The 15,701-nt window shown below is 34.2% G+C and overlaps 1 protein-coding gene across 1 annotated transcript in view; it reads left to right on the forward strand.

The window, feature by feature from the left end:
• The window catches only part of LRP1B (LDL receptor related protein 1B), a 1,676,205-nt gene that overhangs the window by 1,154,093 nt on the left and 506,411 nt on the right, over nt 1-15,701 (forward strand). The window contains exons 37-38 of the mRNA XM_068543688.1: nt 11,994-12,128; nt 12,703-12,832. Coding sequence (XP_068399789.1) covers nt 11,994-12,128; nt 12,703-12,832 — 265 coding nt within the window. The remainder of the gene's footprint in view (nt 1-11,993; nt 12,129-12,702; nt 12,833-15,701) is intronic.

Below are 15,701 nucleotides of genomic sequence, written 5' to 3' on the forward strand. Positions count from 1 at the left end.
TTGTGTTTCCTTATTTATTTTCATTTTGGATGATCTGTCCATTGGTGAAAGTGGGGTGTTAAAGTCCCCTACTATGATTGTGTTGCTGTCGATTTCCCCTTTTATGGCTGTTAGTATTTGCCTTATGTACTGAGGTGCTCCTATGTTGGGTGCATAAATATTTACAATTGTTATACCTTCCTCTTGGATCGATCCCTTGATCATTATATAGTGTCCTTCTTTGTCTCTTGTAATAGTCTTTATTTTAAAGTCTATTTTGTCTGATACGAGAATTGCTACTCCAGCTTTCTTTTGATTTCCATTTGCATGGAATATCTTTTTCCATCCCCTCACTTTCAGTCTGTATGTGTCTCTAGGTCTGAAGTGGGTCTCTTGTAGACAGCATATATATGGGTCTTGTTTTTGTATCCATTCAGCCAGCCTGTGTCTTTTGGTGGGAGCATTTAATCCATTTACATTGAAGGTAATTATCGATATGTATGTTCCTATTCCCATTTTCTTAAATATTTTGTGTTTGTTATTGTAGGTGTTTTCCTTCTCTTGTGTTTCTTGCCTAGAGAAGTTCCTTTAGCATTTGTTGTAAAGCTGGTTTGGTGGTGCTGAACTCTCAGATTTTGCTTGTCTGTAAAGGTTTTAATTTCTCCATCACATCTGAATGAGATCCTTGCTGGGTAGAGTAACCTTGGTTGTAGGTTTTTCTCCTTCATGACTTTAAGTATATCCTGCCACTCCCTTCTGGCTTGCAGAGTTTCTGCTGAAAGGTCAGCTGTTAACCTTATGGGGATTCCCTTGTGTGTTATTTGTTGAAATTTACTTTTAAATGATAATTACTATAATGATATCCTGCCACCTTAATTTAATATTTTGTCATAGGAGGGAATATATAGTTTCATTAATAGGACACAATGCATATTCGTCCTGTAACTGATTCAGGAATCAGCTAAAGTATTACTACCTTAGGAAATTATTTCTTATCCTCTGAGCAAATTATATTTTATCTTACACTTCTTTGCTCTGTGTAATACTCTGATTTTAACACTATTGTTTTTACCATTACTTTATTCAATTTGTATTGTTGTTAATTGAATATTACATGTATTCAAATATCACGTATGGAAAGCTGGAGATAGACATTGTGAATCCATAATGAACAAAAACCAGGTTTAATCTGTTTGAAAGGAAGATGCATAAAAGGGAGCTGTGCAATACTCTGAGTTAAGTACAACTATAGAGATAAGTACAAGTTATTATGAAAGCAACAAGGAGGACGATGAACTAGACTGGAATAATCAAGAAGCCTTCCTGGAGGAGGAATGCATGAGTCTTAATGTCTGAATAATAGTTTCCTGGGTAATGAGGTGCAAAAGAAATGACATGAGAAAAGGCATAGAGGTGAGAAGTGATATGATGGGTGTGTGTACTGATAGTGAGAGTGAAGGCCATTACAACTAGGGCGGTGCTGCTAGAGTCAAGCCTGAGGCAGGAAGTGTACTAGACAAAACCCAAGAAGTACGACGGGCTGAATCTTTTCCAAGAGGGAAGCAAGGTGCATGCCCTGTAACTGAATAATGTAGTCAAATATAGGGGAAAATATATTAAAATTATTGATATTTAATTTTTTCTTATACCTTTTAAAAATTTATATTTTTGCATGTCGTATATGTGTTTACATGTATAATGGATTAACATATATTACGTAGGCAGAGAGAGTGAATACTCAAATTATTTTACTCATCAGAAAAGTTTGGAGGCCACTGTTGTTGATCCTAGATGTCCTCATATGACTTACTAAGGAATCTGAACTTCATCCAAGGTCATGAGAAACCTAGGAACATGACCAGTGGTAAGTGAGAAGGTCTGATTTGCATTTTAACTAAGTTGCCCTGATAGTGGTGAGAATGGGCTTGAGGAAGATAAAACTGTAGGAAGGGAGACCATTTAGGAGGCTGTTGCAACCATTCAGAAGAGAGATGGTAAGGACCTGAATGAAACTGTACGTGCAGATTGAAAAAAATAAATAAATAAAAGGAGTTAAAACATGCGGGACTTGGTGATTCATTGGATGTGGTGGTAAATAGATGCAGAAGGGATCAAGGGCAACGCTTCAGATCTTCGGGTGATAAGGAGTCTGTTCCCCCCATCAACTTAGAGCACAGAGTGGATTTAGGGCAGCTCTGGTAGGTTTATCTTCTGACATACTGAATTAGAACCTTTTTATGGCATGAAGGCATGCAGCCATGCTAGGTTATTCATTCACTGAGCTTCTATATCATTACAGTCCAAAGTAATGCACTGGCTTCTCAGGAGCTAACTAGGAAGATTCTATGGAGCCTTCCTTTTAATGTACTCTCAGTATGGGCTGAGAAACAACTGTGACTTACTATAAAATGATAGGTGATGTAGATGACTACCAAGTACTTACAAGAGGGTGATTGGTTCTCTGGGAAGATTGAAGGAGGCTTCTTGGTCATTTTGGTATCCTCTAGAATACATCTAGCCTTCAAAAAGTATTGATATACATTTTTTTTTAATTTTTAGCAAGAATTTGTTCATTGTGCTTTTTTCTGAAAGCTCAGAACACTTTTTTTTTTTTTTAACATCTTTATTGGAGTATAATTGCTTTACAATGGTGTGTTAGTTTCTGCTGTGTAACAAAGTGAATCAGCTATATATATATACATCCATCTCCACATCTCCTCCCTCTTTCATCTCCCTCCCGCCCTCCCTATCCCACCTCTCTAGGTGGACACAAAGCACCAAGCTGATCTCCCTGTCAGAGCACATTTATATACTGTGTTTTATTATCATGTTAGCTATGATTCAGTAACAGTAAAGTCAAACTGGAAAATAATTATATCATAAGATTCTTAAACATCTATCTGTCATATGATGTATGTGATATGCACAGACATTTAAGACAGACATTGAGGACAGAAATTTTATTGATTCTTTAACAGTGTTAATAAAAACTCTTTTCTATTCTGAAAAAAACATGTTTTTTTGGCCTGCCTTTTAAGTACAATAAACACTGACAATGTCAAGTAATCTTTAGAGCAAATTTTCTGTATAACTTTTAATAGTAAACTTAACTTTGCCTTCCTGAAAATATGGGATGTCACTATGCATCCAAATCAATGTTAACTTTTAATATAAATAATTCATAGCTAGTTGGCTTTGAAAATATATAGCAATGCCGAGTGTTTGCTTTCAATAAATTTTCTACTGTTTTTGTTATTTCCTTGGATGATAATAATTCATATTAGATGTTTGTCCTTTTACAGAGGAAATATTAAAATATTTTCTGTCTAGTTTCACATTTATAAACATGGTAGTATGTTAAACTAAAACCACATTAAAACTTCAAAAGCATACAAAATGGCCAAATTTATTAGTTAGTATACCTTTCATTTTGTTATATACTCTGTATTTTTAATTTTAATAGTTGATACTTTATTATGTATATTATGCACTAGACATTAAGTACTGTAACAAAGCACTTAGTTATTTATCCTCACAGCAACTCTATTGTTCCCAATTTACATATTGGGAAACTGAACGGAAAGATTAAGGAACTTTCCCATGTCATAGAGCCTTTAAGTAGTAGAACTGGGATCTATAACTCAGGAAATCAGGACACAGTATGCAAGATGTTAGCTATTATGCTACATTCCTCTCTTTAGTAAACTTCTTAAGTAAGGAAATTTTTTTTTTTCCACCAGAGGTAATGAAGAAAAAAAAAATCCAAACTTATTTGCTGGAAAATCCTCTGTTTTTAAAAGTTTATACTCCATCTTTGTCTGATTTATTAATTTGAGGTATAGTATAATATAGAAATCAAGCATTTGAGGAACAAGGTTTCTGCCTTTTCCCTATTCAAAAATAAAAGTGGTACAAAATGTCATTGTTTTCTGAAACAGGTTGATGGTTTCCTGAATAAATGTCTGAGTAGGTGTCCCCTGAAGATGTATCTACTCAACATGCTGTCTCAATTTTACAGCTTAGTTTTGGAAGTCTAAAACAGAATAAATTAAAACAATTTCTCCTTGGAGCTGCCATCGGTCCTCTCCAAATGTGAAAAAGATGAGAGCGTGACACAACATTTTAGTTCTCATATGTTACCTGAAAGTCAAAATTAGGCACCCAAGGGCTGTGAGAACTAACTTAATGCATATGAAAAACAGCACAGTGGAATTGCTTTGAAGAGAAAAAACAGTGAACGCTTAAGAAAATGTGAAAGATTCTTTTTGTTACCCTGAGAGAAAACAGTTCAAAACCTGAAAATGGAATTGCTTTTATAATAAGTATGTTTAATGCAAATTTCATTCAGGACACAAAAGCTAGGCAGGCATATATTTCTTACTTGATAAAAGAGTAATTTAAAAGAGAATGTACATTATCTAAGGTTTCATAACATGGTACCTTAAGGGGATTAAGATATCTAAAACCTTTGAAGTCTGCAGATTTTATTTTATTTACTCACAAGATGGAGTTCTTGCTGATTTGTTACTGTAGGAAAATTGCCCATTAGTGTTTGTATTGATTTGCCTTTCTCAAGATGAAAGAAACAAATGTAATTCATTAGCACTTTATTATTGAATCCCTTTTAATATGGAATATCAAGAACTTGGGTCATTATTAACCTGCAAAATATTTGAAAAAATGATTTCAAAATTGGAAAAGAATAGAAAGTACAACTTAATTCTTATCTGTTCCCAGGCATCTGATAATTCAGAACTGGCTGTCATCACAGCTTTTGTTCACATCTCTTCCTGAAATGATCCTGTTGTTCCCCCACTCCTGTTACGAAGGTGTTTGCATTTATTAAATTGGTTCTTTCTCTAAACTAGGTTTCTAGGAACTATATTGTGCATCTCTCCCAATCCAAATGCTCTCCAGTCTTCAAGGATCAGCCAAAGCCTCACTTCTTCCATGAAATCTTCCCTGATGACCTTGACTTCGAACTTGCTTTCCTCTCAGTTTCTATAGCATCATAGTCTGCTCCAGAGGTTTCAACTGGTGCACCATGGCACAGAGTGTGCCAAAAATGGGGCACGACTGGAAAGTAGCAGCTGCACTGGTAGTACTAAACCTTTCATTTTTATCAGACAACTTACTAGTTAAACAAAAAGAGATCTCACTCTTTATTTAGTTAGTTAGTTAGTTATTATTTTATTAAAATTATTTACTTATAAAGAATATATATTATTACTATATTACATATTATGACTGAATACATTATAAAATATATACCCAAATAGAAATTTTAAAAGGATAAGGGACAAAAAGTAAAAACTACAATTTTAACATTTTCTTGCACTGCTTTCGATTTTCTTAATTTTCCTAGTTGTTCCCTAGAGTGTGTTTACTCAACTTTGATGTGACTTGTCTATAACATACGATTTGATATATTAAAACATGTATACGTTTTATATATATATTATATATATATAATATCTTACCTAGTTCTAAGAATCATTTTATGTAGCTTCCCAAAAATGCAGTAATTTCAATGAGATGAACAATTAAGATGGAACAAATGAGTGCCAAGAGAAAAATTAGGGAAAAAGAAACATGAGACGAGAGATAAAATCACATTGTAAAAGTCTATATTTTTGCTAGAAGTTTGCAGCAAATTTAATTTTTATATTTCTAACAACCAGTGCAGGAAGAGGAACATAATCAATTTCAGGGCTCACAATGTCTATATAATCAAAAAAGAAAACAAAAAAAACAAATCAAGCAAAGAATACATACCTGTAGCCTAGGACACAAACATAGTTCAGTAAAAGCCAGCTTATTGGGAATGGAGAAGGATCAAAGCAAAGTAATCTCCCTATGAGCTACCTTATAATTTGACCTGATTCAGGCATAGATTGAAGAACAGTAATTTCTAACAGATCTGGGGCCCGTGGCATATCAGAATCAAGTAAACAAATTTTTTTAAATTAGTTTTTTTCAAGTTAAAGCCCTCCCCAAACTGGAGAAAAAAAATACCTCCCACAAAGCTGATATTCTGGAGGTTATATCAAGCTCTTTTCTCCCCCTTCTCCCCTTGAAAATCCCTTTGGCAAAGAGACATTAATAACAATGAGATTGTAATGGGGGTTACGGGTGGGATGTGGTGGGGAGTAGCATTTTATAATAGAAATTTGCTTCTCAAGATCTTGGACCCTGTTAAATAACAAGTGTTTTTCTTCTTATCTGTACCTTTGACAGGTGAACTAGTAATTCTCAACCTGCAAATTACCCCAGACTAAGCAATTTAAAATCTCTGAGGCGTGACTGCATCTTCAGTATTCTTTTAAAACTTCCCCGGGCAATTCTGATGGGCAGCCAGCCATTTGAGAGCTAAGAAATTTAAATTATTTGAAGGCTGACCTGTTGCTGAGAATGGGAGCAATGATTAGAGAGGGCTTCTTTTTGATGAGTGGCTAACCAGAAGGGGAGGGAATGATAAATTGAGATGAGAGAGGAAGGAAGGAGCAGAGGATGAGGTGTGAGGCTGGGGCCCAATATGAAGCTGCCACTGAAAAAAAGCCTGTGGTGGGGTGGCCAGGGCACCTTTTAGAATAAGGACATTTGATTTTCAATTTGAAGCTTTTATGTTGCGATAATAAATCTTCATATCCCATGCCTCCCAGTGAATTCTATTGCACTGTTTGTATTTCAAGCTTGTATGTATAGTTCTGCACGTGGTATGGGTGGGAGAGTAAGACATGGATTAAGGAGAAAAAACTGAGTCCTGTATCTGGGCTGAAATGACACAGAACAGAAACAAAATATTACATTGAGACACATGATGATTGGAAAATACAGGAATGATATGATAAAGTATCTTCTTTCCAAATATTAGAGAAGATGATTTTTGAAAGTATAAAAAACAGAGTTTGAATTAGAGGTAACTGTCATATCTGTCAAAGTTTTAGAATAAAAATCAGTTTGGAAACCATAGTCTTAGCTAAACTAGAGGAATTAATGGATGTGTGGCTTTAAGGCAGCCTTTGAGAATGTAGAAACAATTTATTTGGGGGCCTGTTAAGGTCACTGCTGATAAGTAGCAAAAAAATTTAAAAATGTTAAAAAGCCAGTAAACACATGGAGAATGCTTATATTTGACTTTAAAATGAGAAAGGTGTCAGCCACCAGCTCACCTGAAAGTGATAGCAAATAACTGAAGTCCAAGTAAGAGCTGGTGGTTAGAGTGGGGCGAGGGACATTGTTCATTTTGATTGTGGCAGAGTTAAAGTGCAGGTTCAGTGTAAGCATTGATACCAACAGCTTGTATTGGCTCCATACAGCCAAATCTTATTTGTATATAAAAACAAAAGTTAAAAATATCACAACAAAATCCTGACAGCTTTCTCTATAAGGTAGTAAGGAGTGTATCTGTTGACAATAGTTGAATAGCTATAGGTAAAACATTCTCTAGAACCCAACACTGACGTTTATCAAGAAACCAGAACACACTTTGTATAGAATTCTCCGTAAGTTAACTTTTGGGATTGAGCATAACTGTCTATTTTTAAAGTATGGGATAGAGTATAATGGGTCCAGCAGGATAGAAACAAAAAAACTGAGTAGATAAATTGAGCTAGTCAAATTTGTAAATTTTAGTACTTTGGAATTGTCCTTAAGTAATTTTTTTTTTTTGTAAATAAAATTTTATTGGAATACAGCCGTGCCCATTTAGTTACATATTTTTATTTATTTATTATTGATGTATAGTTGATTTACAATATTATGTTAGTTTCAGGTAGATATCATAGTGATTCAATATTTCTATAAATCATACTCCATGTAGTTATTATAAAATAGTGGCTATAATTCCCTGTGCTGTATAATATATCCTGTTACTAATGTATTTTATACATAGTAGTTACCTCTTAATCCCATACCTCTATCTTGCCCCTCCCCACTTTCCTCTTGCCACTGGTATCCACTAGTTTGTTTTCTATATCTGTGAGTCCATTTCTGTTTTGCTATATACATTCTTTTGTTTTATTTTTTAGATTCCATATTTAAATGATAACACAGAGTATTTGTATTTCTCTGTCTGACTTATTTCACTAAGCATACTACTCTAGTCATTTGCTTTTTTTATCTAACAAGGTAAACACTATGAACCAAGGTAAATAAGCATGGTGGCTAGTTCCTGGAAATGAGAGAATCTAGAATTTCTTGCATGTTCTTCTGTAGTAGGAGGTCTTCATGGTTGAATCAGCCAGATATGAAGAGGGTGGTGCAGTTCAACAGTAGTTGTAGAAGGTCTATAGTGTAGATTATAATTTCGGGGAGAATTGTTTCAGATAATTAATTAATGTATTAATGTATTAAAATAAGCCCTACCTACTAAAGCCATCCTATGACTCAGCAATTCTACCTCTGTTTATGTACCCAACAGAAGTGACACTGTATGTCCTCTATAAGACACGGATGAGAATGTTCATATCATTGTTCATAATAGCCAGAAATTGAACACAATCTGAGTGTCCAAAATAGGTACATAATTTATAATTATATGTTAGTTATTGTCATATGTCTTAGGATAGTTTATTTTAAATTCAACTCCAGAAGTAAAATCTACGATTTCAGGGACTGTCATGTTCAACACCGTACTCCTATGCCTATATGGATGCTTAGCATGCACTAAGTATTTTGTAAGTATCCGTTGAATGGGGATAATTAAAGTTAAAAAAATCATATTTTGGAATAAGTGTCAGAACACAGTTATGATAGTCTTTCTTCCCTTTCTGTCTTTATATGTATTTCCACTTTGTATCTTTAAGGTTTGTTGTAAAATTTTATCATCTTTCCACCTTATTCTATTACAATTAAAACACTCTTGACCTACCTTATGTATATTTTACAGATATTCCCAGATATTAGAAGACATATTCTTATATCTTAGCGAACTTATTCCATTTAGAGCATGGAGGTGTGCAATGTATATGTGAAAAATAAGGAAAGGAGATTTGGATGAGAATGAGTGATTTAATTATTCTATCCTCTTGGTCGTCCTTAATGCACCACTACATGATTGATTTGCTTGCTAATATCCCAAATATAAGTAATAAAAGAATATGAAGAAACATCTCCGTTCTTTCGGTGCTGTAATCTAGTGGATTTGACTATGTAGAGATAGCCTCAGCATTACAAATTAATCTATTATTCACATAGTGAATATTCATGAAATGTCTACTGCACTTGTGACTGCCTTGGTAAATGTTGGGTCTATTGTAGTCCCTACCTATGATATATCTCACAGTCAATTTCTAAGAAGAAATGCAAAGATGCAATTTCAGCTCAATATGATAATGAAAGTATGCGCAAGATGTAGTGGCATATGTGAGAAAAAAATGCTTCCTAATTATACTAAATAAAATTTTGCAGGACTGGCAAAGCTATTAGAGAGAAATAGAAAAGTAACGGTCACATAAATATTTAGTGTCCTTTTTTTCTAATACTTGTGAAGACTGTTGTTAGTGTCTTCTTTGAACTCATAAAAATGCTTGTCTTTACTACTTATATGCTGCTCCTGCTACACTATTGTGAATTGTTAGTCATTTTTCATGTGCATACCTTCTGTTCCTTAATTAGCTTATAAAGTTTCTCACAGTAAGAGCTTTGTCTTCCTTGTATACCCTCCCAACCAGTCTTTGTACAGCACACCACATTCATTCACTTATTCACCAGATGTTTACTTTGAGCTTACTATGTACCAGGCACTACTCTAGGTGCCAGGGATCAGGCAGTGAGCAAAATTAAGTCCCGGCCCTCAAAGAGATTATACTTCTGTGAGACAATACAGACACTAAACAAACAAACCAATAAATATGTAATGTGTTTGACAGTAATAAATGCTACAGAGAAAAATAGGTTTGTAAGGGAAATGGAGCATGGCAAGGAAATAATTTCTGTGGAGAGTAGTCAGGGAAAGTTTCAGTAAGAAGGAATATTTGAGCTAAGACGGAGCTGTGCAGATAGCTGGGAAAAGAACATTCCAAGCAGAAGAAAAAGTGATGTAAAGAGCCTTAGACTGAACAGCATTTGGTTTGTTTTAGGACGAGGAAGGTCTTATTACTAGAGGGGGGAGAGTAGAAGGATAGTAGGTGAAAGAGACTTGAGGGATGTGGGTAGATCTTGAAGATCTTGGGAAGGAACTTTACTTTTACATTGGATGAGATGGAAAATGATTAGAAAGTTTGAGTGGAGAGAAATTATCTTATTTACTTTTTAATAGGGCGACAGTGGACCCTCAGTAGAGAAAAGGCTCATGAGGAAAGGGAGTCCTGAGGCAAAAGTGGAAGCTGGAACTAAGTTAGAGGTTATTGCAATACTTCAGACAAGAGTTAATAATGGGTTGGATTATGTTATAAGTAGAGAGTGTGAGAAGTGGTGGGATGAGGGATCTGATTTGCAAGAAGAATAAAAAGAGCCAAAATATTTGGTTATAGGTTGAAGATGAGAGTAGTTGGTGATGGATTAGATGTGAAGTGTGAGGAAAAGTGATCAAGGACAATATGAGGTTTTTAGCCCAAGAAACAAAGGATGGAGGTGCCTTCCATCATACCACCATGGCATGGGGAGCTGCCATATGGAAGACTGAGAGAGAAGTACGTTTTAGGCAGAAATCCAAAGTTTGTCTTTTGCAATCAAGATTGCCTTTTCTTACATACAAGTGGAGATACAATGTAGGCAGCTGGATATATGGATCTAATGTTAGCAAAAGAGAATAGGACTCTTCATATAATACTTAATATTTATACAAAAATGATGCTTATTTTTGTTGATTGATTCACTCTTTCCATCATGAAAACATATCAACTGATAGTCTGACAAAATTGGAAAAATGAAACAAGTCCTTGCTTTCTAGATATATATATGAAAATGGTATCTCTGCTCTGATTCACGCAAGTGTGTATCTGACTTAACCATTGTTGGCAACAGGGGCTACTTGGAATTCTTCCCCAGACAGGTAGTAGAATTTAGACTATATTTCATTTGAAACAGAATCCCCAAACTTACTGATAAATGGCTTTATTATGCTAATTGATTTTTCTTTATTTCCATAGTCTCTGTGCCAGATGGAAATTATATTGGTCTTAAAGGATTTGTTCTTCAAATGGCCATGTAGGTCACAACACAAACACTTACTTAGTTGGTGGCAAATTTATTATTTAATGATTTGTCCCCAGTGTCTTTCTAGTGGCTGTATTTAACATCATTGATCTCTAATTGCTACCCTTTATGAATATGCATGCACATATATTTCATTTATAGTCTTTAGGCACATTTATCATTCAAATATTCAAAAAGAACTGTTATTTAAAGACTCTATGATAGCATAGAGCCATTCTTCAAGTATTCTTAAGCCCATTTGTACAAAGAGAGTTTGAAAGAGAATGCACAGGGTTTGTAGTTGACATCTGGGAAACTAGTACCTCAGAAGGAATAATTAGTTGATAAGGTATTTTTAAGGCTTTATACATTTTGAATGACCTTACACATAAAACACCCTTGATATATTTAAAATGCCCTTATATTTCTTGCCATTCTCTCTCTACTTTGAGACTTTGTTGATTATCCCCAGTAGTATTCTCTTTATATGTAGAGAACTCAGATATGAGAATAGATGTTAAAAGAAAAACTGTAGTCCAAAATAATTTGGTTTGACATCAAGATTGCAAATTCATGGGGGATAAGTATTTATTGAGTTAAAATGAATAGGAAAATGAAGGAAAAAAAAAAGGATGTGATAGACTATTTCCACATATACTTCAAAAATGCTTTAAAACATTTGACTAGGTTCTCTCATGTGGTTTTAATATCTTTCTTACCATTTTTATTAGTACATTTTCCTGAAGAACACTTATACTCCAGCACACCCAGGATGATAACCCCCAAAATGCTGATGCAATGTACTCCTAATACGTATATCGATAGCTTTTATAGTGTGTTTGTGTATGTTTTTTTTCTTTCTGTTTTATCCGTAGAAAATGATACCATCTACTGGACAGACATGGGCTTCAATAAAATTAGCCGAGCTAAAAGAGATCAGACTTGGAAAGAAGATATCATCACCAATGGCTTGGGAAGAGTGGAAGGGATAGCTATTGACTGGATTGCTGGTATCATCCATGGCTTTCTCTGTTTTTGTTTCACACCTATATTGTTAGTGGCTCAATCTGCTTCATAAAAATGCTGTTTCTGACTCATAACAGGTTTTTTTTGTACTTCTAGCCACAGGGGTAAATAGCCTCTTTTGCTTTTGGCTTCATTCTTTCTAATGCTTTTGAGCCTTTGGATAAGTGTTTTTATGTAGAAGTAGATTATGTAGTATTAACTTTGCCCAGATATCCTGAGAGCCCCACGAGGCTGGTAAACAAAAGTGTTAGACGTTCTCTTTTGCCTGAAGCCAGTAGAAAATGAAAATAGAGCCCTTCCTCAGGTGAGAGAAATTTCAATTTATTTTTAACATGTAAATGTATCATTATATGGTTTAAACCATAGACATGTGAGATTAAGAAGTATTTGCATATTAGTTTATTTATAGCTTTCTGCTTAGGAACTGCACATATTAAAAAAGAATATAGGAAGTAAATGATTTCTTAATAGTCATGTGACTGCTCAGACAGTTAATTTTCACTGAATTAATAAGTTTTTCTCATAATTGTATTATAAACATGTTTGTATTTCTTCTAGGTAACATATATTGGACGGATCATGGTTTCAACTTAATTGAAGTTGCAAGACTCAGTGGCTCTTTTCGTTGTGTAATTATTTCCCAAGGCCTGGATCAACCAAGATCTATAGCTGTGCACCCAGAAAAAGGGTAAATTTAACGTTTACATATATTTTGGGGGTTTTAAGTGACTTAAATTTCATTAAAAGAAAAATCTAGAAATTGATATTAATATTTATTTTTAGTCATAATGTCTGAAACAAGTCTCAAAAATATCTTACCTAAGCAGAAGGACAAGTTTATTCTCACTTTGTCATGTATATTTCAGTACATATTTGATGGGTTCATATTTATTATGCCGTTCTTTAATGTGTGTGTAAACCCAAATGATACATCAACATTTTTCTAGATTATCAATTTAAAGTTCTGCCCTAGAACTGTTTACATATTAGGTACTCAATTTTTTGCCGAATGAATGAAAGAACCATTTGATAGCCAAACTCGTTCTCCAATATTTCTAAAGCTTCAATTTCCATTTATGTATCTATAATTGCCATATCAACATGTTCATCCCAAGTTTTTTTTTTCCTTCTTCTTCTTCTTCTTGAGATCCAGATAAGTATGTCTACCTGTCTTCTTGACAGTACCATTTTTCCATTTGGACACCCAAACTGTACATATCTAACATTGAAATGAATTCAAGCTGACACCAAATTCTGCTGAATTTTTTCTTCCAGATATTATCAATCTACCACCCTCCATCTTCACTACCTCCACCCTGATTAAATCTGTTTTTGCGCTACACAGATACCCCTGCAATAACTTCCCGACTGCTCTTCTAACCTCACCAGAGTCCAAAATTTCTGTTACGATTCTTCTTAATCAGGCCCTATGTAAATTTTCAGCCTCAAACTCCTGCTCCTGCCTCTTTGCTATCTCCGTCTCTGTTGAACTTAGTTTTTTGAAATGTTTTCAAATATTTCCTATTCTCTTGCACTCTCAGTCTTTGAACAGCTTCTTCCCTTTACCTGCAATGTTCTCCTTCTTACTTTCACCTTGATAAATTTTATTTATCTTTTCCTGGTTTTGCAAACAGACATTCTGTTATATGACACCAAAGCACCTAGTACTTTCATTTTTATAAATTATATTTGCTTATTTATATTTATTTGCTTTACTGTACTATGCACTGTTTTTCACTGGACTGGGTAATGTCTGTATTCTTTAGTAAAACTCGATGAGAAGAGCCATGTGTGTTTGGTTTATTTCTCTATCCTCAGAGCTTGGTACAGTGGTTGGTAAGGAATAAGTTGTTGACTGATACAATAATAAAAATCAGTCCTATTATAAAATTTTACATTACTCCTCACTAATGTGTTTCTTGCATTGCTATTATTACTTTATTTTAGAGGTTTTTTAAAGTGGTTTTTTTTTTTTTTTATGTTAATAAAACTCCTGTGTCTTTTGGAGTGGAAAAAAGTGAAGCCATGGTGGTCACACAAAGGTGTATTAGATAAACAAGTATAAGGAACACTGATTTAGGATGAAGTCAATCTATGTAAAACATCAAATCAACTCTCACGAAAATCTACATTCTTTCCTATTTGTTATATGTTGTATGTGCTTTTTCCAGTGTCATTACTGTCTTCACTTTCTTGACAAATGCTATAAAATTAAGTCATACTATCAATCAATCAGTTCAGTGAAAGAGGAAACAAAGAAGGTTAATATAAGAGAGAAAAATAATGCCAACAAATTTGTCATGCTTCAAGCTAAAACTAAGATTACAGTATAAAAATTGAAAAGCTGCATTGGTTAGGATTGCTCTTGGATGCAAATTAAAATTTAACTAGAATATGTTAAATCTATAGATTTTCTTTCTCCCTTTTCAACTACCACCTTTACTAGGTTATATTTTGTCTTATGCTTGATGTTAAGGCCCCATTGTTAGAGCACACTTGATATATCCTCAGAGAGTATGTTTACACCTAAGGAAAGAGAAGGGGATAGTAGAAAACCTTTTTCTTGCTAGACTCTATTGTTTTATTTGGGAAGAGAAAGGTCTTCGTGTTAATCCCTTTGTTTTGTTCTTAGCCAGAAATGGGTTACATGCCCATCCTTAGATCAGTCAATAGCCAAAGGAAAGAGAATATCTTGACATATTTAGACAAGTTGTGTTTCATCACCTGGGCTAGGATAAGGTCCCAGACCAAATAGTGTACTCTGACTATCTGAACAAACTGAATTTCTATTAGTACTAGGGATGATTTGAGATGAACTTCAAAGAGACAATATGACATCTTCTTTGGTATCTCTCTCACATATCCTATGTTCAATATACCAGGAATTCTGTTACCTTTGGCTCCAAGCTACATTTATGCTTTACCTACTTCTCACAATTTTCATTGCTACCACCCTAGTCTGAGTCGTTGTCATTCTTGCCAACATTTCTGGATTGTGGTTTACCATCTTCTACCTTGGTATTCCTACAGTCTATTCTTCATGTAGTGGCCTAATGATCCTTCCAAAATGTAAGTAGCTGTTACTGCTTTGCTCAGAACTCACCACCAGTGGGTCCCCTTTCATTCTGTTTAAAAGCTTACAACAAACCTAGAGTGGTGTTATTTCCTCCATTTAACAGATAAGGAAACTGAGTCAGCAATTTAAAATATATTACTCTATCATTAGCATGATATGTGGGAGAGTTAGGTTTTTCTACACTCCAAAGATTATGCTATATTATGTGTGTATGTATGTATGTGTGTGTGTTATGTAACATGTAACATGTTTACATATACATACATACATATATATATATAGTGTTAAGCATTACAGAAATTAATAACCAAAAATATCAAGCATATAAGAAAAGTTTTAACAGTTTTAGCATAAAATTATAATAAAAATGTAAAGATTAGAGCTATAATGAGAGAATAAACAATAATGAGAAAATGCTGGTAAAATTAGGAAAAGTTTTTAAAAATTTTTGAGTTGGGTCTGACTTCCCCTGTACATTCTC

Source organism: Eschrichtius robustus, chromosome 5 (genome assembly GCF_028021215.1).
Source record: "Eschrichtius robustus isolate mEscRob2 chromosome 5, mEscRob2.pri, whole genome shotgun sequence".
In the NCBI taxonomy this organism is placed as follows: domain Eukaryota; kingdom Metazoa; phylum Chordata; class Mammalia; order Artiodactyla; family Eschrichtiidae; genus Eschrichtius; species Eschrichtius robustus.